The sequence below is a fragment of the Lampetra planeri genome, chromosome 3 (assembly GCF_965212315.1).
Source record: "Lampetra planeri chromosome 3, kcLamPlan1.2.h2, whole genome shotgun sequence".
Classification (NCBI taxonomy): Eukaryota; Metazoa; Chordata; class Hyperoartia; order Petromyzontiformes; family Petromyzontidae; genus Lampetra; species Lampetra planeri.
Genome location: NC_136109.1, coordinates 18,187,971 through 18,212,685, shown reverse-complemented (window position 1 = coordinate 18,212,685; position 24,715 = coordinate 18,187,971). Strand labels below are relative to the sequence as shown.

At 49.3% G+C, this 24,715-nt stretch overlaps 1 protein-coding gene across 1 annotated transcript in view; it reads left to right on the top strand.

Moving 5' to 3' along the window:
- Nucleotides 1-21,116, top strand: part of LOC144739499 (microtubule-associated protein 1B-like) — a 72,254-nt gene extending 51,138 nt beyond the window's left edge. Inside the window, exons 4-8 of the mRNA XM_078622452.1 lie at nucleotides 8,392-8,532; nucleotides 9,157-9,792; nucleotides 11,645-15,650; nucleotides 16,728-16,966; nucleotides 17,211-21,116. Coding sequence (XP_078478578.1) covers nucleotides 8,392-8,532; nucleotides 9,157-9,792; nucleotides 11,645-15,650; nucleotides 16,728-16,966; nucleotides 17,211-17,366 — 5,178 coding nt within the window. The 3' untranslated portion in view covers nucleotides 17,367-21,116. The remainder of the gene's footprint in view (nucleotides 1-8,391; nucleotides 8,533-9,156; nucleotides 9,793-11,644; nucleotides 15,651-16,727; nucleotides 16,967-17,210) is intronic.
- The last annotated feature ends 3,599 nt before the right edge of the window (nucleotides 21,117-24,715 follow it).

The window sequence follows — 24,715 nt, the reverse complement described above, 5'->3', positions numbered from 1 at the left end:
GCTATCCAATGATGTCACCGAGAGAATCTAATCACAAGTCTGCCGTCTTCGAGAAGAGAATGGCTAAAATCCAGTCGTCATCTCGTTTTCCTTTAAAAAAAAAAAACCCCTTGCTTATAAGATGCGGAACGTTGCTTGGAAACCCAAATACATGAGAGAAGAATGCAGGAAAATTGCCTCTGGCTGCCCAAAGCAGCCAGTTGGTGGCCTAATGTTGTGAGGCCGTGTTTAACGAGGCCCTCTCGCTGTGTGCTTCACCCAGGCTGCATAAGTGACGTCAGGAGCTAGTGTAGCGCAGCAACTCTAATCGTTGGCAATTGCCGCCCCGTGTTGCGTGAGGCTGGAAATGACCTCGTCGCGGTCAAGAGCGTGTGCCCTTCATCATCACAGCGTAAACCGCTGGATAGGAAACTTAATGAGAGAGCCTAGAGACCGTGTCACCCAGAATGCGCCCATTTGCATCCAATCTTCGTCTGGAAAGCGCTTGGATGGGTAACCACCGTGCATAAAATTAGGTGTTGCAGGCTGCTATAGGGATGTGTTGTCAGCAGAGGGCGGTGTAACGAAATTGGTTGCTGTACGATACTTATGCATCGACATCTATGCTCACCCGCCTTCAAAAAGCATGTTGTATGGTTAAAATAACCCCCACGATCCGCATGAGGTGACTTCATGCCCAGCATAGGATTGACATAAGGACTCTACATACATTGATGTTAATGAATGTGGCATTGTGTCCAGATTCCCTATGATGAATGTCTCACCTTTGAGCAGGGGGCGGTGATGAATTAATGGACCATCGGCATTTCCTGCTTTAAGGGAGCAATAATGCAGTGTACGGGTGACAAGTTGTTCATCGGCACATGGTGCTTTGTCTCAAATTGGTATATTATAATTGACTGGCTTTCTCAGAAGCTGCTCATGTGCACACAGTCAATTGCAGTGGGAATCTGTTGTGTGCATACATGCGGCTTCCTGGGGAATGACGGCACGGTTGGAATCGCACACAATGCGTTACAGTTCCGGAAATCTGAGTTCGATTCCTGGTCGTGCACAGCATTGGCAACTGGTGTTTTGAACGTGGGTATCCCCCTACGTCGGCTCCGTTAAACGAGTACCTGTTTTATCGGATGTTAACAGAGGCAGCCATACATAGTTCTTGGCCTCTGAATATACCAACCCCTTATGTGTCATGCTGGCCTTCATTTGCATGTATGTTGAACCTCTTTTGCACTGTACGTAGCCAACAGTTCTAATCGGATGAGGGTCTCCACACTCTGCGGCTTGTGGGGTCTTTCTGGCCATGCTTCACTCTGCTGGGCAGCGTCGGTTGCTGAATGCGGGGAGCACATATGCACGAGTGTATTTTGCTGCGCTGCCCTCTGCTGCCCACCACGTAGCCCCACGACCTATAACAACCTGTTTGGTGCATGGTCACCCATCCCAGTGCTGATCAGGCTCAATTATGTTGAGCTTACTAGGTTGAAGGATATTTGGTGCATTATTGGTGATTTGGTCACAGGTGTTGGTTGACCTTAATAGGCACTCGCTCACAGGTCTCACTATTGCAGTCAGTGAAGGTAAAATATTACGTGTTTTTATTATTTTATTAAGCTTGTGTATCCAGAATGAGTCTGCTTGGGTGGTTAACCAGAACACCTTCACAGCGTATTACGCCCGTGTTGGCCTCCCTGTATTGGCTTCCAGTTTCACGTAGAATACAGTTTAAAATCCTCTTGTTAACATACAAAGCGGTGAACCATCTTGCCGAAGCCTACATCAGTGACATGCTGCACCCGTATGTCCCCTCAAGGCCCCTAAGGTCTGGGGATGCAGATCTTCTCTGCGTTCCCAGGGCGAGGCTTCGGTCTTTGGGTGACTGAGCTTTTCCCTCTGTAGCCCCCAGGCTATGGAATGCTCTTCGAGGAGATATCAGGATCTGTGAGTTTGGACATTTTAAAAATGTGCCTTAATACCTATTTATATGCTTCTGCTTGTTCAACCTTTTGTTAATTTAGTAAATGGATTATTCATATATATTTATTATTTGGGTCTTTCGGTAAAGCCACGTAGATAGAATAAATAATGAAAATATCATGACGTTTCCATTGCAACACAAGCAATCGACCCAAAGAATATGAATTCCTGCAGTCACGAAAGCTTTAAGTCAAGATTTAATATATTTATAATATAATTATTTTTATGCTGAGTCTGCTGCTGCTGTGTCCTGTGCAGTGCTTTGACATCCTTGATGAAAAGCGCAATATAAATGGAATTATTATTACTGAGCCTCATGGCTCTGTGATGATCGCCATGTATCATCTCAGTTGAGTAATTTGCGGGTAATTTCTTTAATTTGGCAAATTTGAACCCTGGCACCCGGAACACAGTGGCCTACTCTCGCGAAAGACATCGCGTATTACTTTCCGGTTAACGCACCCGCAGTAATAACCAGGGCGGCCGCCAGATTCGAACCGTGGAAGTCCGCAACAAAGTGATGAACGCGCTGCCGCTGTGCCACGCCACCGTTCTAAAAGCAGTGTGGCGGAGGGCGTGGGCTGCCCTATCGATGTATTCTCCACTCACAAAAGGTGGTGCTGCTGCGGTGTTTGGACGGTTGTTCATAATGGATTACTTCGGCGCACGCGGTGGTTACGGCTCATTTTGCGTTATCCACTCGCGTCGTCCGCTCGCGCCTGACACCCACGGAGCTGTACTCTCCTTGAGCATTCGTTGACGCGATGTGAAATGTAATGTGGCGGTGCAATGATATCACTGAAAGTCACTCTTAAGTGTTTTCTAATTAGCGACCGAGACTCGTATTGTTGGGCAGCCCAGGACACGCAGCCAGGGAGTCATGGGTCTGCCAGGTAGTATTTTTTTGGGGGTTTATCTTTCTTCAAGCCCTCCTGTCTTGAGACTCTGTAAAGCTTTTCGAGGAAAGTCAATGAATAAATAAATTGTTATTACTACTTCAGTCGGTCACCGTCTTTGGTTGCAGCTCTACAACGCTTAGGTTTGTTTATGTCCGCACATAATCCAGCGTGCCTCAATCAATTGCATTGAACGACTGTTTCAATACTGCCAATGAGAAAAATTTTAACAGTACTCTCTTCATTTTTCAGCCTGCATTGGTATAAACATGGGCATTTTCGTTCCTTTGTTCATTCATGTGTATCAGACCTCCCCTCCCCCCTTTCTGCCCATTGTGTTGGCGTGCGCAGCAGCCGCGTCCAAGCCGTCGCCAAATGTTTTGTTGGCTCCCTCCCCCTCCCACCCCCCTCCCTCCCGATACGTTCCATTCATTGGCTACCACATTCTGATGAACTCCCCCCCCCTCTCCTCCCCCCCTTCAACTTGCTTATAAGGGATTACATTTTGAATCATTGCTTCACTTGATGCAGCTAATCTGGCTGTGACGGTCCCACCTGATGACGGAGACTTGTGTTGCCTCCGAAACGTCGTGAATTTTATTTTTATTTTTGTTTTGTTTTATTTTACTTTCATTACTTTTAATGTTTTACCTACGTGACTTTACCGAAAAAACCTGAGAATATGAATCATTGCAGTCACGAAAGCTTCAAATCTAGGGCCAAAATATTGACGCTTGCGTTGTGAGAATATAATTGATAATTTCAGCTGAGATCATGTTTCGGCTGTACGTGGCGAGATACATCCTGGGCCCTGTGTTTGGGGGGCTCTCCTGTCCTTCATGTCGGTAAGGTGGTGAGTTCTCTGATTGTGTTTTGTGGCTGTGCCTGGTCCTGGGCATAATTCAAAATCAGAGGTTTCTGGGTGGCTCATGGGACTAAAGCACCTGTACTGAAACAGTACTGCAGAATACCATGAGTGAGCAGATGCCAAAGAGTTACACTGGAAGTTAATGGTCTGGGCTAACACACACATGCACAGGATATTGTATATATTTGATGACATGCTCGGTCGTCTCTTTGTCTTAAAGAGCAAAGTGTGGAGGGCGTGGAATTTTTTTGAAGGATAAAGCGTTACTGTCTGCCTGTAGCCACAGCTGGGATTAGTTGGTAAACAACACACGGACCACACCCCTTTGGTTTTTGTGAGTGAGTGGATTCTTCACCATGCACATTGCAACAGAAATTGTGATCTGGCCCGCGCACCCACGCCCCGCGTGATTAAATTGACACAATTTGATTAAGGAATGTACTTCTGGTCCCCGATTTTACGACACAATGCGTTCCTGAAAACCCTGCCGTAAATCGGATCGTTGTAAATCAGACCCTATTTTCCCATCGACAGTAGAAACAGTAGAAACATCAAATGCCAATATGTTTTTCCTTTTAGAAGCCATATTTAACAGGGTTTAATAGGTAAAAATGCTCAAACACTTGAGAATAACAAAACCTCCAAGCAAAGTTCAGAGTATTGTTACGCTTAGGGCTAGGGTTACTCTTAGGTTAGGCAACATAACTCAAAACGAGAACGAACCTTGCCCACATGTGAATATGCTCTGCAAGGTCAGTGAGTCACAACATGAGTCTTGTGTAGATTATTAATCGCATGTTATGATTTAATTCGGATATTGATATTTTTGTTGTCATAGTACCATGGTGATTGTCAGACACATCCCACGATATCATCGTCGAAATCGCGACATCAACATGCTCTGGCCTTCACTTAACTTACCCACCTGCCAGCGTAAGACAGTGCGGCCTTCCCTAAAGACTTCCCAACGAGCCGTTACGAGCAATGGCAAGCGGGGGGGGGGGGGTGACGTTTCAAACATATGTCGCCGGCAGAGCAAATCCCCCACACCTCCCGATACCCCCTCCTCCTCCCTTCATTGCGGTCCCGGAGAGGATTCATTCCCATGGAAACGTGATGGATCTGATGGCTCCGTGTGAAGTGCTGCCAGACGACAGAGCCGCTGCCGCCGCCACTGCTCCGGCATTGTCGTTCTGCGGCGAGGATCTTTAGTCAATAACTAACACGGTTTTTGTTCCGGTCTGGTGAGCATGGCTGCCTTGTTTGTCTTACACCAGAGCCTTGCCCTTGATGCTTTGACCTTTGTTTTTTTTCTGGCCGTTCGTGTGGCTGGTGGTTTCAGAGCCAAGGTGTTCGGAGAGCTGTGCAGTCCAGAGGTCGCAAACGGGTTTTGATTCCTTATCCGTACCCGTACCCGGCCGCACCAGGGTCGCAAACAGGTACCCGTACCCTACCCGATACCCGGCTACTCGTACCCGGCTGGGTTCGGGTAGGGTACGGGCACGGGTACCCAATTGCGACCTCTGGGATGAAGCCATGTTGCAGGCGCGTGTGGGTTGATTCTAGGAACTTGAATTGTGAGAAGAGACAAAACGTTGGGCAATGAGTGACAAACGGTGACTCACCAGTGACTCACGGCCTACCCGTACCCGGCCGCACCAGGGTCACAAACGGGTACCCGTACCCGTACCCGGCCGGGTACGGGTAGCCGGGTATCGGGTAGGGGTACGGGTATCGGGTACCCGATTGCGACCTCTGGTGCAGCCCCATGAATCGTTCCGCTTCCTCTCCGTGATTGCAGCCAACTCGATGGAGGAGTGGGCAGGGAGAGGGCCAGAATAAATTGTGAAATGATAAAGCGTTTCTGTTTGACGTGTCGGCACGGGTGGCATGCCAAGCAGCAATTCCATTACAGCTGCCGCTCTTGGCTGCGTCACTGACTGAAGGATTTCCATAACCGAAGTGCTCTCATTCCTCTCGTCGGATGCGCATTCGATTTATCTAAGTGCGCGATGGCTTTTTCCTACACGTGTCCACCAGCTTCCCCTCCCCTACCCCCTCAACCCCTCTTGCTCGCTCTCCTCTTTCTCATAGCCTCGGTGTAAGAGATCCTTACGACACACATCATTCATAAACACCAGCAAAGCAGGGCTTATCCTTGGCACCCGGAATAGCCAGAGCGGAGAAGGATATCGATTGTGTCCGCATGGCATCGCAGGTTACTAATGGGTGCAAATGACTTCCCCGGTCCCTCTCATGGCTTGGTGGGAAAGGGGGGGAGGGCTTCGGGACGTCAATGACATTAATAATGAATAGCCAGGATAGGGGGTGGGGTGGTTCTGTAATGCACCACTAATTGTAGCCGAGTAGCCAAATCAATTATTTTTCTTGGCCTTTTTTTTTGTTAATTTGAATAAGGCTCTTGCAGCGACAGCATAGACAGCTGCAGCGCGTAATCTGTCGTCTGCGCGAGCAAATTGCGCCTCGGGATTTAACTTGGCACGTCTATCAAAAAAAAACCCACAGCGGGTGTAATTTTTTTTGTCGGCGAATATTTCTTCTTTGTCTGTTGCAGTGGTGGGGAGCATCTTATTCTGGGAAATGAAAGGATGCGCTGATCCGCAGGTGCTTTCAGTTGATTTGCTGTCAATGTTGAGCCATCAGATTGGCTTAAACAACCTGCATCTTTTGATTGCCTGTGCGAATGAATAATCTTACTAGTTCTGGTGTTGAACAAATGTCGCATGTTACTTACCGATATGTAGACCATCGCTGGATATTTGTTCAACAGAGCCTCACAGCTCATCGTATTTTCTGCAGGATAAATAAAGATTTAGATTCTGATGTACAGCCCTCATGTCAATCCACCGCTGGACGAAGGGCCTGTGGGTTTTATCGGGCTCACATGGCTATATTTCACCACACTGTTTGTGGTGGGCTGGGTAAGGTAGGGAGCATCGATGTTGGATTGTCGTATCTTATTTTTGATCGGATTTTTCTTTTTTGCGCACCGAACCTCTGCCGACAACGTAGGTATAGGCCACGGCAGCCTCTAACCTCTTGTGTTTTTTCATGCATGGCGGTCACCCATCCAAGCACTCTCCCTCTTCACCCCTACTCCAGCTGCTGTGAAAAGGCGAGAAGATCAGGCGCATTCCAAGCACCCCCTCCATAAAGCTTGTTTTACACTAATGGCAAAGCCGCCATCTCATATTCCCAGAAGGCATGTGATTTTGTACAAATGTGTTAAAACATTGGCTTGATTCAATTAAACCCTTATGGAAGTACAGTGCATGTGGAACAATCATGCAAATTGACAATTGTCAGTATACTGCAATAAGCACTTTATGAAGAAGGGGGGCTCTTTTGTAGGGAGCTGATTTCAGCGGGGGGGGGGGGGGGGTCACCCACTGGTTTCCACAAGGAGATTTTCGTGGAGTTAATTTGCATCACGGCAGCTGCGGAAGCCCAATATTTGTAGCGTTGTTATAGCCCAATCCCGAATGTTAAATTTACTATCAACTGGCTTATATCTTGCTTTTTAAAGACAAGTAACAATGTCTTACATGTGCTCGTGTGTGATGATGTGTCCCGTTTGTCAAAGCTTAATCCCCAACCCCTTAAAATAACTGCGCTTATCTGAGCCTCGGTTACAGAAGAGTTTCTGAATCTCAGCCGGGGTATGCCTGGTTAAAAAAATCCCTGGTTGATTAAATTGCCATGGCCACTTTTTTCGATCCACTGCATCTGTGCATGGGTGGCTGTCATAGCATGTAGCCGAGCAATGGTGTAGCTTGGGGGAAGTTGATGGCCACCCATGCCCTCGTGTGCCGTGTCGACATTCATAGGTGCTCGCTAACAGCACTTGCCTCAACAGTCTGTTAAGGCTGTGCAGAAGGTCTTTGTATGGATGATCAAGGGTGTGGTTGAGCAAGCACGCATTTGACTGAGCATTGACTGAGTGAACATGTGACCGAAATGAGCAGGTTGCCGAGCGAGCTCTTGGCTGATCTAGTGCATGGCAGAGTGAGCAGTTAGCTGAGTCGTCGTGCAGCCGAGTGAGCGTGAGGTTGAATAGCGTGTGGCCGAGTCATTGCCTTGTCGGCCGAGTGCGTGTCTGGGCGGGCCCTTGGCTTGAACAAGCATGTGGCTGATCGAACATCCAGCTGACTGAGCATGTGGCTGAGCGAGCTATTGATTGAGTGAGTGCATGCCTGAGCGAGCATGTGGTCGCGTGAGCTCTTGGTCGAGTGATCGTGTGGCTGACTGTGCATAAGGCCAACCATGCTCCGGGTCGGTGAGTATGTGGTTGAGTGAACATGTGGTTAAACAATCGTATGATTGAGGGAGTGTGTGTGTCTGAATCGGTGTGTGGTTGAGTGAGCTTTTGGCCGCACAATAGTATGGCCGAGCAAGTGGTTGGTAGTCCGATCTTATGTTCGGGTCGAGCTTATGTTCAATGGGGCTTTTCTTGGTCAAACGAACTCTGCTGCGTGAGCTTCTGGTTCAGCGTTCATGTGGCTAAGTGAGTGTGTGTAGGTCAAGCGAGTGTGTGTGGTACAGCATTCCTGCACGTGTGTGTGGCGGGTGGCCAGTGTCTGTGGCCGGGTTCCAGCGTGTGCCGTGTGTGTGTGTGTTACTGTGATGCAGGTGCGTGCCCTGCTTCTGTCTCCTGAGCACCACAAGCTGCTGCTGCTCGCCGGCGTGGGCCTAGAGGACACCGGCGACCTCGTGCTGCAGGACGGCTTCTTCTCCTGCCGACACCTCCTCAACATCTGCACCGACGACGAGGTTTGCTGCTGTTACTGCTCCTCATGCGGCTGTTTTTATTGCTGCTGCTGTTTCTGCTGTTGATGTTTTTTTTCCGAACAGCTTTGTCATCTTTACAGTATCTTGATTGCTAGCTCTGCAGCTAATCATGCGTGCAATCTATTGCACGTGTGTGTGTGTGGTATGGTTAGTTTATTTCAGCTGAATGTGAGGGCCAGCGATCAAATCATGTGCCCAGTCTTGTCACATCTCAGAAGCCAAGCAAAGTTGAGCCTGGGTAGTGCTTTGATGGTCGAGCACCGCACACGTCGAGTTGCAGGCAGATGTGGAGCTCCATGCTGGGAAGAAGAGGAAGTATCAGAGCACAATCCGTTGTGATATTGTATTTCTATGCTTCCACATCGGTGCTCCCCACATTCACCAACCTGCACAGACCAGTGTGGTGAGAGTAAAATAACCAAACCTCACAACCCACACGGGCGTGGGCAGTGCCTCATCCACAAACGCGTTGTTGCCATGTGGTTTTACCCAATGAATAAACACATTTGCGGGCAATTAACTTGCTTCGTAAAATAAGGCAACCTCATCTCCTGTCCTCCCGCTGTCTGCGCCGCACACGCGCCACCCTCACCCTCCGACCGGCAGGTGCAGGAATCCCTGAGCGCCGCCTTCCCCGAGCAGCGTGCGGAGCTCACGCTGTGCTGCTCCGTCGTGGACAGCGCCTCCTGGGGCAGCCTCCCCTCCGACGGCGGAGTCGTCTCGTCCGCCCTGGCCGTCGCCGTGAACCCGCCGGCGCTGCTGCCGCCCGGCATGGAGGGCGCGTGCGAGCTGAGCGAGTACCTGGCCGAGTCGTGGGAGGCGCCATCTCCGTTCGGCGTGCTCGAGGCACCGGCGTCGGGCGGCTTCCTCAAGCTGTCGCGCCCGTGCTGCTACGTGTTCCCCGGCGGGCGCGGGGACGCGGCGCTCTTCGCCATCAACGGGTTCACGCTGCTCGTGGACGGAGGCTCGGAGCGCCGCGCCGGCTTTTGGAAGCTGGCACGCCACCTGGACCGGCTCGACGCCCTGCTGCTCACGCACATTGGCGCCGACAACCTGCCGGGCGTGAACGCGCTGCTGGAGCGCAAGGTGGCGGAGGCGGAGGCGCAGAGCGGCGGGGAGGGGGGCAGGCCGCCCGGGGCGACGTCACCGGAGTGGTTGCGCAACCTTGTGTCGCCCGAGCTCGGGGTCGTCTTCTTCAACGTCCCCGACAAGATGGGGCAGTCCGGTGACCCCGCCGCCAACGTTCGTTTTTCATGCTCTATTGTTTGGCCCATTGTGGTTTGTGAAAGTGAAATGGGCTGTGCAGCTCAGAGGTCCGAGCATTGAGCTGGGCCCTCTTGAGATCCTCACCTTGAATCTTAAGTTTGACCCACCTGTGATTAAACCCGGTTTTCAAGTGTTGGGAGTGGTTTATCGTCTAGGCCTGGTCACCAATGATTGTACAGTAATACCCTCACACTCAGTTGAGTTCTGCACTTAATTGGCCTCAAATCCAGATATGAAAAAAAATATGAAACATATATATGAGTTTAAATAACCTTAGAAAACAGATGTGCACCATGCTTCATGTGTGGGTTTTCTCCTGGTACTTCAATTCCTCCAATGTAAAAATACTGTGAAAGGACATAACACAGTGCCATCCTGTAAAATTATTTTGAGACTTAGTGAAACTTTCTTGGCAAAGTAAAGGACAATATTACAGTGCTCTGTCTTGGTTTTGGTTTTTACTAAAGGCACTAATGTTAATATTATCAATCTACACTTTGTCCTGCATCTCTCACACCTTTTTGCGATGTTGCAGAAAAGAGTCACATTTTGCTTAAGCTATTTTCTCACTGCTGCTCAGCCGATTTCTTTCTGTGGAAGTCACGAATGCATCATTTGATGGGTTTGGCAAAAGTAGGAGATAGATTAAAATGAATTGTGCAGTAGCAGGCTTTAGTATTTTGCATGCTTTTCTTAACGACGCATTGTTGCCTTTTGCAATTTTAATTGAAAATTGACGTGTGTTGTGAGCCCATCTCATGTTACATTACGTGCGAATGTGTGGTAATTCCATTATATATATTCTGTAAGGTTCCCGATGGGTAGCGGATTTTGAAAGAACATTTTCTAAAAGGGTTAATTTCATATAGCTCACTCTAATTAAATTTTTTAAACATGTCCTTGGGAAACTTATTTTACGATAGTATATTCAAATGCTTTCAATACGTTAATGCAATAATGGCACATAATCTGTATTTATAAAAAAAAAAATTCTCTAAAAGCATGAACAAAAACATGAATGGAAAGTTGGTTATTAGCAATATCCTCTGCATCTTAATGGCGGCGAAATGTGATATTCCATTCTCTTGGCATGGAAACGAAGTTAATCGGAAATTTTACACTGTATAGTAATGTGAAAACAGTTTTGTCTTTTCGCATCGTTTAATGTGATATTTCCACTTAAATTCTATTCATATTATAGGTGTGTACGCACTGAGGCAGTGAACCTCTATTGAGGCCCTGTTATGGCAAAAGCACGCAAGATGAGATAGCACCACGCACACCTGGCTGAGTTTGTCTCCCCATTGCTAGCTCGTCACTTGCCAGGTATTTATTTTACATCACGTTACCCTAGGAGGGGGGAGACCCAAGCCAGGTTCAGATATGGGCTCATCATCTTCAACGTCGGATATAGACTGCCACTTGTAATGTGCATGGCCAGCTATTATATATGGCTTGTTGAAATTGAAATATTTCCCATCACCCACATGTGAATATTATTAATCCTTGATCGTTTCTGCGTGGATTAAATATCGGTCGTTCTATAGGATTTGGTGGGGGGAGGGGGTGTGTCAAGCGTACGTACACAGGTGGGGGGGGGGGGGATAAAAAGTATGCGTGCGTACAGGGAGGGGAGGAGGGGTCAGGTTTTGACGGATTTTTGCGTACGTACTAAATGGATGGCCCCTAAACCTCTGTGCCCGAAGTAACAATTTGTTCAACTAATACCTAATCGTAATAAAGCAGCTGTTGGCTTGATTGTCTCTTATCATTGGCCCTGTCACTGCACGTTTGACATACCGTCTACCTTGACTTGCTTGTCCGCCAGGTGAGACGAGGGCTGGACGAGGCGTGCGTGACTCTGCAGCATCTGAGCCAGCTGGGCATCCAGCCCGAGCCGCTGTTTCGCACCAACAGCCCCACGCTGGAGCCCATCATCCTGTTCCAGAAACTGGGCGTTGGGCGGCTTGAGATGTACGTGCTCAACCCCGTCAAGGACAGCAAGGAGATGCAGTTCATGTTACGGAAGTGGAACGGCAACGGCAAGGCCAAGTCGGGCGTCGTGATGCCCAACGGCAAGGAGGGCGAGGTCTCGGTGCCGTATCTGACCTCGGTGGCGGTACTGCTGGTGTGGCACCCCGCCAGCCCGACAGAGCGCATCGTGCGCACGCTCTTTCCCGGCAACGCCCCGCAAAACAAGATCCTCGAAGGCCTCGAGAAACTGAAGCACCTGGAGGTTCTCAAGCACCCGGTGGTGACGCAGCGGGACCTGGCATCTGGCGCCGCGGCCCAAGCGAAGCCCTTCCAGTTGAAGCCGAAGAACAGGACTGACAGCAAGGAGAGCCTCAAGATGTCCTCTAGGTCCGGAACGGCCAAGAAGGGGGAAACGGCAGCGATGGTGAGGGTAGATTCTAAAACGGATTTGGCTAAGATGCCCAGAGCCGAGAAGACACAGGCCATCCCTGCTGCTGTGAAATCTTCAGCTGCTGGACGGCCCGACACTGGCAACAAGGCCGGCGCTGACAGAGCCAAGGCCGAGGTGAAGCCCAAGGTGGCCAAGGAGCCAGCAATCGGTAAGGACGGCAAAGATAAACTTCATAAACCTACCAAGAAGGATATAAAAAAAGAAGAATCGAAGGACGACAAGAAGGATGTGAAGGATACAAAGACAAGCAAGGAAGTCAAAAAAGATGTTAAGCCAGTGAAAAAGCCTGAACTGAAGGCCTCTGCGAGCGACGCCAAGAAGCCCCTTGGCAAGACGACCGCGCCGCGTAAGGACAGCGCCGACGTGAAGAAGCCAGTTGCCTTAGCCGCGAAAGCCACAGAGGCGAAGAAAACTAAAGTGCAGATAAAAGCTGCAAAGCCAAAAGGGAAAGCTGATCAGATTGCCACTGCAGCGAAGGAGCAAACTCCGATCTCTTCGCCGGAAGATCTCACCAAAGATTTTGATGAGGTGAAAAAGGATGGTGTCGAATTCAAACAGTCGACGGAAGAGATCATCCCAAGCCCGCAGGAGGAAGTGCTTGTTGTGTCGCAGAAAACAGACAACATTGGGATGTCCTTGGTCTCCCCTGACGAGGGAATTACCACCACGGATGCCGAACCGTCTCCTCACGAAGAGGAGACGCCTTGTCACCGGGAAAACTCTGCACACCTGGATGGAGAGGAGTATGACGTTGGAGGTAAATGTCACATGGATGCGGATGGCGGAAGAGAATTGGCGTACCAGGGCGGGAATAACGCCCATGAGGCACCTGCCGTTGCAAAAGCAGAGTCTGCTGACAGTGATTTGGCAGATGATGATGACGAAATGCTAAGGGAGGATGACAGAAGTGATGATGATGGAGAAATGGTGGAGGAACCAGAAACTGCTGAAGCTTCTCCTGTTGGGAGTCCAAAAACTGGTGGAGCCGTTTTCACGAGCTCACGTGCAGAGTTTGATCCTGGTGTTCAAAACAAGTCATTCCCCCCCGTTTCGTCAATGTTGGATGGCGATGGCCTTGATAAAAATGTGCTGCAATTCCACCAGTCGGATGATAAAGATTGGGCTCCTTCTGAGCACGATTCCCAGCATTTCCAGCAACTGGATAATGAAAAAGGTGCCTCGCCCCACCACCACCACACTGCTTCTGATGTACCTTCACAAAGTCAGGATGGTGGAAGTCCAGCGGTGGAAAGCCCTGAACATATCCGGGGAGAAGTGAACGTGGACACATTCACCACTTCGAGCAACATACCTCTCGACAAGACTCCAGCCAGCGACCGCAGTGTAAAATTTGACCTGACGCCAATGGAAATTTCCCAGAAAGGGGGGCTTCTCAGTAATTTAGACGACACCCTCCCTGCACTGTACGAACTTCCGTCTTTTGGCAGCAACATATTCGGAGGTGGATTAGAGGAGACCAGGTCCTCATCGTCTCCGCCGCTGAGTGCAGGAATCACTCCGTACATGCAGTCACCGCTGGTGGAGGATTCCTTGCTGGTCGAGGGCTCCAACAAGGTCCCCAGTGTCCCCGCGCTGCCAAACTCGCCTCTCAAACTCTTCCCGGAAATGGCCCTACACTCGCCCAGTGGCCACGAAGAGGCCTCAGCGGTCAATCACTGCGAGCGGAGTTCCGACGGGCACATCGTCGGCGTGCTCGAGAACGGTTCCACGTTCAAGGAATATGAGAAGGACGGCTTTGCGTCGGAGGAGATCGCGTCGGCTGCAGTAGTGGACGGTGCCAGCCATAAGGTTGCAAGCAAGTTCAAGGAAGCGGTGCCGCATGAGGCGCACTTCTCCCTGAGCCTCTCGGGGAACCCCTTCGAGGAGGCACGCGCCCCGCTGATCGAGGTGTCGCCGACGCGCGCTGATGACACGAGCCAGCTGTTCTCGGCGCGCGAGGAGAGCAAGATGTCCATCTCCGCCGCCTCCCTCTCGGACCGCTCGGTGACGCCTACCACCGACGAGGCTGCCATTATGGCGGCAGTGTCGGCCTCCACGACGTCATTGGCCACGAGCTCCTTCCTGGACCCTTTCACGGCCGCCACGACGGGCGACGAGGTGTCTCCCTCCCTGCACGCCGAGGTGGGCTCTCCGCACTCCACCGAGGTGGACGAGTCTCTCTCCGTGTCCATGGAGCAGGTTCCAGCCTCGCTGCCAGACCCTGAGCAGTCTCACCGCGATCCGTCAGACCCACGGCCCATGTCCATCTCCCCCCCTGAGATGTCGCCGCGCCCCTCCACCCTGGCTGAGCCACGGGGCGCCCTCGCCTCCATCGCCTCCAACGGCCCCACCGAGGTGGACTTCAGCCCCTTCGACGTCGACGTCATCACTCCGCAGTCGCAGTTTTTCCAGGGTAACAGCCCGAGCCCGTCGAGCTCTGCCACCCCGTCGCCTGTGAGGGTCGTGGGCTCCATGGCCGAGGGCCTGAGCGAAGCGCAGCACCGCGATGCCGAGGCCGACGTGGAGGAGAATGAAGTGGATGTCGAGGAGGAGGTGGCGCCACCACATGTGCGCGCGTTCGAAGGTCTGGGAGGTCCCAACAACCACAACGATGAAGACAACGTGGACGACGAAGACGAGGAGGAGGAGGAGGATGTTGATGAATCCGCGCACGATGTGGATCTCTGCCTGGTGGCGTCTTGCGAGTTCCAGCACCATCGCGAGGGGCTGCAGCACAGCGGCGTGACGCAGAGCCCTGTGGATTTCTCAGACGACAGCGAGCACTCGCAGGACCGAGCCAAGCCGGCGGACAGCTTCTACAGGCCGTCGAGCAATCAGTACAACTCGGGCGGCCTCTCGTTCGGACCGTCCCCGACCGAGGAAACGCCCCCGACCTCCGCCAGTGAATCGCTGCCGACTCGCAGCGATTCCGACATCCCTCCCGGAACCGAGGACTGCACGGCGGAGGCCGCCCAGGACTCTGAGGATGACTCGGACTGCCTCCCGAGTGACAAGACGTCCTCGGACAAGAGCAACAAGTCGGTTCGGGTCGACGCTCGAAGCAGGATCGACGCGTCGCCTTCGGCTCCTGTGGACCCCTTCCCACCGCCCCCGGACCCAAACGTCTGCATGGCGGACCCCGAAACCCAGGAGGCTGATTTAGATAAGCAGTCAAAGAAGGAAGGCAAGACGAATCCAAAGGCAAGTGCGAAGGGTGCCAAGAAACCAGACGGGAAAGCCAAACCGAGCGCCGCTCAGCCCAAGGGCGCCGCTGGGAAGGAGAAGCCTACATCCAAGCCGAACAAAATAGCTGAAACCAAAATAACCAAGCAGGACAAAGAAGCCAAGAATGGAGTGAACGTCAATGCTTCCCGGGGCGGTGCCGGACAGACAAAGGCCACTGGAACAGGTAATTGAGAGTAATCCAAATTGCGCGTTTGTATTCTGATGAATCGGCAGTTTGGTCGACTGGTTTTGTAGAGCATCAAGTTCGCAACAGTGATGTCATGAATGCAGTCATGAATGCTTAATTGCCACCAATGGCTGGGTAATTTTTCTGAAAATATTTACACATAGCATGATCGTGGTTCCTATGAGCAACCTATCTCTACACGGAAGCAACAGGAACTTTACGGCTGTTTTGAAAGATGCAGATATCGGATCTTGGCCCCCATCATAACTAGCGCCTCTACTAGATTCCTAATCCTTGAGTAACTTCTGCAATCTCTGTTTCCTTTATAAATCAGCCAGTGGCTGTGAAATGTTCGATCAAGGCCTGATGCCATCATCAGTTTGAAGAACTCAACTCGATGAGGTTAAAGTCTTGAGGTCTAGATCCAGAAAGATTTAAGTATGTATAAGTTTTCTTGCCAAGGCGACAATGATTACTCCTGAGAGCCACGATGATGGTCTACATGTACGTGTCACCTACTCGTTTGCACAAGAAAAACAAACGTGTTTTAGCCATATATACTATAGGGGAAAGTCCTGTTAGTAAGCACCTATTAAGGCCAGCTTGACATTATGTGAGAGAGTGGCATTGTCAACACCCCATCTGTTCTTTCAGTTTTTGAAGTGTTCAAATTTCTACATGAGGGCAATGCATTTTGTTGCTCAACACTACAGCTATTCCACCCAATGTTAAAATGTTCAGATTCATACAGCCAGCACTACAGTTTCATTCTTTAATAAATTTCACAAGTTTTTACACCGTTTGAGGATATTTCTGTTTACATCTTTCTGAATTTATCATGTGCAGTTGTGCAAGGGCACTGCTGTGTTTAATCCCATTATCCGTCTGCCGTCTACCAGCAAAATCCGAGTACCATGGCCTAGCTCTGCTCCTTACCCAATAGTTTAACGAAATCCGTACCGTCGCCAAATAATCCAGCCTCTCTGCAGAGTGAGACACCCTCGTATATTCTCAGCTGATCGCGGTCACCTGCCACAGCCTTGTTGAACGCGCCTCTCATCCCGCTGCCTCCAGGTGCCGGCAAGCCGGCGGGCCTACTGGCGTCCTACCCCTCGGGGCCGCACGTCTACGTCGACCTCGCCTACGTCCCCAACCACTGCAGCGCCAAGACGGCCGATGTCGAGTTCTTCCGGCGTGTGCGCTCCGCGCACTATGTGGTGAGCGGAAACGACCCGGCGAGCGAGGAGCCCAGCCGCAGCGTGCTCGACTGCCTGCTGGAGGCCAAAGCCCAGTGGGGGAACAACGCCCTGCAGGTAACGAGGGCGGCAGCAGCCATCGTAATGTGTGGTGCGATCCAACAGACACAAAGACACACGCGCTTTAGGGCTGGAATAACATTTTTATCGTTCGATATGTGCGGGTACAGTCATCGACAATGCTTCAAAATTGAAATGAACGCGAGTCTTAAATAACCAAACTCATCGCATTGTCTTCCTCCCTCGACCTACAAACGCCCTCCCTACCCCCATCCCCCTCGCCCCCCGGCCAACCCGGCAGGTGACGCTGATCCCGACGCATGACACGGAGGTGATGCGCGAGTGGTACCAGGAGAGCCACGCGCGGCTCAAGGAGCTGAGCATCATGGTGCTGGCGAGCAGCAGCACAGTCGTCATGCAGGAAGAATCGTTCCCCGCCTGCAAGATCGAGTTCTGAGCCTCGCCCGGCAGCAGAGCGCCGTGCGATCACCAGACCCCGATTACCCGTTACGTTAGGTTCCACCAATGACGCTCCATGGGCCCGGCCATGTGACTGCTGCTCGCTTTGGTCATGGTAACGATCGTGACGAAGGTGACGATAAGGCAATGGTAAGATGATGATGACGATGGTTATAATGCCACGGCAGGACCAATGGTCTATAAAGAACCCGACCTGTCAGTGCCAACTTAAGTTACTTACCCAGCAGCCAGAGCAGCCTGAGTGTCGAGTAGTTGGGTGGGGGCAGCAGCAGACCCAGATGCGATGCAAGGAATTCGAACGGAGGTTCGGGATTAGGGTCCCGGACGGTCGTAATCTAGGCCTGGTGGTCGCACCGCACCGAGTGGCCGTGGCGGCCTCTTGGGCCAGCGAGGAGAGGGCTTACATCGATATGATTTACACGCATTTTCGTGACTGTTTGCGTTTTTATTTTTAATAATTATTTCATAAAAGTGTTGTAGCCCAAGGACATTTTTCTTTTCCTGGCAAGCGTCAGAATTGTGAGTGATTTAAATGATAGGGCAGAGAGTGAGGAGATGGACAGGGACGATGGAAGTGGTAAAAAGTAATGTGTGCTCGCTTTTTTTAAATGAACAAATTTGAAAACGAGTTATGCAAATTGGTCAGTTGGGATTGGGAACTGACCGTCCCTTACATTGAATGCAGGCAACATCTGCTTGCCACTAAGCTTGACATAATTTTGACAGCTCCCCCTTGTAAAAACAAAAAAAAGGTGTAAAGTTAATAAATATGAAGTGCAACTTAGGAGGACCAAACTTGAATACATTTTTTTATGCAGGAAAGCAAAAATAAGTCTGGCAAAGTTATTTTTTTTTTGCAAACTGGCTGTTACCAGTTGTGAACAAGACGAAAGCGTAAAAATGACTACAATGATATCGTTTAGCATTCATGCCATATGCCACCTCTCTAATTAATTATCCTTAAGTAATTCCACTTGGGTAAGTCTGGCTTTTGGTAAGGTGCAAGCGAGAGAATGATATGCTTTTGCACACATACATTTTTTTTTTGCAGAGTGTGGTCAAGTGAACGGTTTGCTTAAAAGCAATGCTCCTCTTTGATTCAGAAACGTGGCTTTTGTCTGTTGCTAATGTCGCCTTCTCAAACAAGGTAAAAACTTTTTGTATTCTTCACTTGCTGTCAAGTGTGCTTCGGCCATGTGGTGTCCGCGCTCATTTGTACCGGAGTTTGTGGTCACTCGAAACGGGTGTTGGGAGATTTCAAGACACTAAGTGGGTTGATTTAGGATATACCTAATCACTTTGGAAACTGTTAAATGTGCACTAAAGTGCATTGCAGCTTGATAGTTACTTTACAATTTGCTTAGGCATATTGCCTGTGATGCAGTGTTCGCAAGGGTATGTTTTCATTTATTATTGTTTTGTAATACCTTTGTGTGGTTAGAGATGTTTTGTATAGTTTTGTTTAAGGCACATTGGTTTTTCTACGGTTGAGAAACTTTGAAGTAAATGAAGGATTTGGAGACTCGAAAAGTATTTTTTTTTGCTCTGCGATGTTGATGCTGATTAGGCCGGAGTGACCATTTCTGGATTTCAGTGTTTTTCAAACAAGGCCCATGTCTTAGCTGAGAGAAAATCTTTCATATTTATCACAATCGGAATCTTTATTTATTCTGGAAAAATATGATGAGCTATGAAGCTCTTTTTCACAGATGGTCCAGTGGAAATTTATCGCAGCCAAATAATCTAAACGCATGTTTCTAAAAGTGGAGGGAAAATCCGGAGGACTCGGAGAACAAAACCACATGACCACTGGGAGAGAGACGTGCAAACTCCAAATATACAACAGGCGCCAGGGTCGGGATCAAACCCCTGACCTCCTCCATGTAATGTGAATTCTGAATATTCTTCTGCGCTGTATATTTACAACAACAAAAAAGCCAATTATACTTGCCTCTGAAAAAGAGCGAGACTCAAAACATATTGCTGTCCGTGCCATTTCGGTACTCGGTGAGATGGATTCAACACTGAAATCCTTTAAATGGGCTCACATGCTTTATTCAGTTGAAAATTAAATGCTCAGAACGGGTTCATTTAGTCATCACCTTTTCATAGTTAAATTTAACACTACATTTATGCCATTAGTTCTTAACATCCGTAGAATAATTGCAACATACTTAATAAAAAAAAATAACCGTCATGCTTAAGCTATAAATGTTACTCGTAATGGAAATAAATTGTTGCTGCTTCAGTAACTTCAGTAAAATTAAAACTGTGGAGAATCATTTGTCAGGAAAAAAGTCAATACTTTGGCTGACATGATACCAGTTCTTGCCAAAAGACTTATTATGAGAATAAACATTTGCATATTCCCTGTGCATTTGAAATAACTTTCTCCCATCTATTGATACGATTTGTGTGCGCGTGTAGCTGCGTGTGTAGCAGTGGAACACATGTTATAAGCGTTTATTGGAATTGACGTGCATCTGCGTTGGGGTAGAGAGCAGCGGGGCTGGCTACAAATTTAAATTCTCCCCCCTCATTGTTGTTCGTCGGACCTGGTGAAGGCTCGCACAGGTTCACCTCCCGTTTAACGGTGAAGACTTTTGGGGCGGGGGGGGGATGATTGTAGTCGGTGTGTAATATTTCAGACATGAGCTGTGACGCTTGCGCATCGGCTTACGCTTTTGGAAATTGTCAAAAGAGTGCGTGGCTTCTATTCGACATGAGATTATGCTTTTGCGAATCTCACAATGGGCAGTTGCCCCCACCTACTGCATGCACATGGCAGGCTCAGCGGAGTTCATCTCAGCACGAGGCAATCGCAGTGCCCAGGCACCGTGCTTGGAGGCTCGCTGCAACACCATGTGACATGCGTAGGAGTGCAGCTGACATTTTTCAACGTCACAAACTCACACTACACGCGTAAATTATATTTCAACGTAGATCAGAAAAGTTAAGAATGTTTAATGAGAAAGTTGCCTTTCGGCTGGACGGCATGTGAATTTGACAAAAAATTGCTTTCATACAATACAGATGAGATAGAGAGTAGATATTTGAAGTCGTCGTCCGGGCTGACGAGCTGCTGAAGTGATGCTGCTCTTTAGCTCGACCGCGGCAGCGTAAAGCAGCAGAGATGTCGTCGTGTCCCACTGTCGCTTCACAAAGCGTGTGTGTGACCCACATGGATACACTAAACCGCTGTTAAACCATCCTGTGTGGGAGCCACCGAAAGTGCGAGGAATAGGAGAAAGTTTCACGAGTTAGGAAGCGACCGAGCGCAAACAAAGCTGTGATGCAATGTGAACAAAACAAATTGACGTTGAAACAATGATGCTGTGACAATTTCATCACGGTTTGGGGTCAAGGGTATTCATTACCATGTAACTTTAATGACGTTTTTTTGTTCCTTTTACGTAATGTCTAAACTAAACTGCTTCGGTCAGTCGTGCATGCTGTAATGTTTCTTCATCTTAAAAGTCACTCTTGCTAATACTCTATAACAGTGCGGCATAACGGTAGTCTCGGTGCTGCTGTTTTGGTATGATGTCGAGTCTTTTACCACTGTATTTTGTAGGAAGTGCTACTTCCCCCTGCACCCCCTGCCTCCCCCAGTGCTATAGTTGTGAAGTGCTGTGCAGAAGCGTTCCTATTTCAGCACCTGTTCAGTCTTTGTTACAGTGTACAACACAGTACTTTGGCCTCTCAAATAAATTATTGCAAAACGGTGCTTCGTTTCTCGCTCTCGAGTGCTTTTTACATTTGACTTTCACCTCCGTTGAGTTGACAAGAAACGTCTCGCTCGCAGTGGGTGGGGGGGGGCTTCCCCCTCCTGGCTCGAGGCATCGCAATTGCTTCTAAGCACGGGGTCTTCCCAATGCAATGATGCCTCCGAACTCTGGTCCACCCCCCAAGCCCCCCCCCCACCTCCCCAAGCTACGACCAGGCCTATCCCCCAGCCCCTCTTTATAATCAATCTCTGTTGTTGTTCTGCTGTCGTCAAAACTACACCGCCACTTACAATAACCCAATTATTCATTTCAATTCGTTATCATGCTTTGTACAATTTTCTAATTGCTGTGAAGCGCCTTGGCAAAAGCACTTTCTATCCATTAATATCACCACTGCTGGGAAAAGGGGCCCCCTCCCTCTCAGGGTCGTGCACTCTCAATAATCGCCTGCTGCCACCTCCGTCCAGTGCACTCCCCCAATATATTCGAGGCCCGTAACCACCGTCTCATCGTTTTCTGTCTGCCTCTTTTCCTCATTCCTTCCATCGGCCTCCATCCCGCCGTCAATCTTGCCCATCTAGATGCCCTGCCCAGCTGAATACATCAACACGAATTCAATCGTGTTGATGTTTTCCAGGCTAATGGAGCTGGTCTGTTGGCGTGTGCTTGAGGAATTGGCACCATTCCATTGCACCCAGACGTGGTTTTCGTGACGCACCATTAACACTTGCAGCACGGGCATTCCTATTGGCCGGCGCGCTGTAGGTTGACGCACGTGGCATTCTTCGCACGTGTGGTACAACGAGTCTGAAGAAATTCACCTGGACTTGGCGGTCGATGCTGGCTACACCGACCACACCACTGCAAGGCTCTGACCAGGTCAATAGAATCTGCTCACAATGGAATCCTGTCAGTGTAGAAGAGCTCTGGGCGTTGTTTCAATTTGAGCGTGCTCTTCACGAGCGCCCAGTGGGGCTAGCATGGCACTTGGAAAGGTTGGTTAGGACCTTGCAGTTTAGGTAGAGATATGTACTGATGTGCAGTCCTGGAAATGTTTTAATTCAGTTGGTGAAAAATGGAGCCATGCTATAATCTGAGCTACCCCCGTCATGATGAACACAAGTGGCTGCTGGACTGCCGGTAGTCATCGTGTCCGGTGATGGCGTTGAAGGCAAGGGGAGACCACCTCAACCGACTTTCTGTAGGTCACGGCCCGACCCCCCCCCCTCCCCCCAGTTCGGAGTGTGGAGTTGCAAGGTGGAGGGGGGAGTGGGGGTAGAGGGATTTGATACGTTGGCCAGAGAACTTCAGAGGCAGATTTATGAGAGACCAGCCATTCATTCAGCATTCACATGACCTGCCATGCAAAGCGGCCAGCGTGCCATGCCACGGGCGCTATCCATTCCTTCTCCCAGTTTTAATCTGTTGTTAATTCTGCGCCTGCTGTTGTGCGGTGTCCTGAGATAATGATGTCTTTAGACGCTATGTAAAGCCACGACGCACGCGTGCGCGCACACATGCGCGCTCGCGTGTGTGTGGAATGCGGTGAGAGGAAGCGCAAGTGGCCAGATCTAAAATAGCCCGTCGCTGCAACATGAGCGAAGTTCCCCAATCCTCTGGGCGGCCTCTGCTATGCCTCGGAACGTTGTTGCCGAATTTCACTTTCTGCCCACGAGGTCGTGTCACGGCACCGTGGCGCGCGTCGGGAATGTGGGACGCGCGTTCGCTGGCCGCGTGTCTACGGGGACCGATTATAACGCACGTGCTTGGAGCACTGAGCCCCCCCCCCAGACCCTGGAGATTCGGGGTTCAAGCCCCAGGTGATCCCCTTTACCCCCCCCCCCCTCTTCCCAATCCAATCAAAAGCTAAAAGTGAGTTCTAAACTGTGGTCGTTTTTTGGGTCTCACAAATCAATAATGCCTGCAAGGAAGCCCATTTGAAAAGCAATAAATCGATGACGTTAAAAAATAGTTTAATAAATCAATCGACGACCTTTAAAAAAAGATATCGATAAATCAATCTATGATTGTAAGGGTCTTGAGGAAAGCGAAGGTAATGAGACAATTATTCTAATTTGCACAATGGCGAAAAGTATAATGGTGCCGATGATTTGAGGAAAATGGACAAATTGTCATACTTTCCATCCGATTCCATGCATGTAGCAGCAATAATGGTCAAAGCCGTTTCCGTCAACTATATATATAGTATATACATAAATAAACGCCCAAATCCCTCCTGTTAAAATGTGCATGGAGGTCCTGAGCCAGTGGTTAAAATTACGTGTCCTTTACGACAACAGCAGTCGTTCCTCCCATGGGCCACCCACTCTTGACTTCCCACAGCGGTACACAGTTTATCTATGCCACAGGGATAATAGGTTGAGTCGACCTTTGATCAGCTTTGGAACTCATGACCTCAAGGTCTGGTTGATACCTACCGAGGTAAAAAACACCAGGGCATAGAGGATATTTGATACTAGTATCTATGGCGCACTTTGGCAGTATCGAGATGATAAAAAAACATTTTCATTTATCCTACACGGCAATAAAACAGCTGTTAAGATGTTTAAACACTAAATATGGTAAAGCCAATTATTTGTTGTGCTGTTCGCCTTTTGGCGTGCTTTGGTCTAACTGGTGAGACATGAAGTAGGCTGTCTCTGGTGTAGGCCAATCCGTTTATAGGAAAATTCATAGAGAATTGATAGCCTATTTGTTTGCATATTTTTCCAAAAGTATGTCTGGTTAATGCAGATTTAATGCATTGCAATAACTGTCTTTGGTGTTAAAACATCTTAACACTTATATTCTGGCATGAAAACGGTAAAGCCGATTATTTTCCCCATCATCTTGATACTGGCAAAGAAGGGGACCCATGGACATAATTGTTATTTATCTTCCAAGTCTTTAGGTTATTATCGACTTGTGTTTTCTTGCATTTAAAAAAAAATATTTCTGTCATGGTTTACCACTTTGAAGCAGGCTTCAGTGAGAGGTACTTTGTGTATCACAAGAAGGACGGTCAGCGATTTTTTTAAAAATACATATACAATTCAGCGATGCGTGATTTTGCATGCTGACAAACACGGCCCAAAGAAGAATGGCGGCCATTGTGAGCCGCTAAGAAAGCGCCGCTCAATATGCAAAACTTGCGAGCCTCGCTTGTTTTGAAAGCCGCGCGGTCTCGCGGACTTGCAGGCCACCGCTTTGGGGAGCGCTAATTGGGGGTGGGGGGGGGGTCAGCGCTTTGTCGAGCCTCGGTCTGCCAGTCTTCGCTACCACATTAACTATGAGCTCACTCAATAGACAACTCAGTGCATACAACGCAGTGGTTCATACCATAAACCTTTTGATGCTTTTCCACCACTACCACCACCAATGTGCAATTACAATTGCAACACATTCGTCAATAACTCCGCACCTCCGATTACCACTGTTGGCTGTGTACGGTGCGAAAGAGGTTCAGCATACAGGGAAAAATATGCATAAAAAGCCACGTTTTGGGACAGTGGTCCTAAATAGAGAGACCAGAGAATTGGAGTGGGAAATAAGAATTGGAGACCACTTTTCACCATGGGGCTTCACTTTTACACCAATG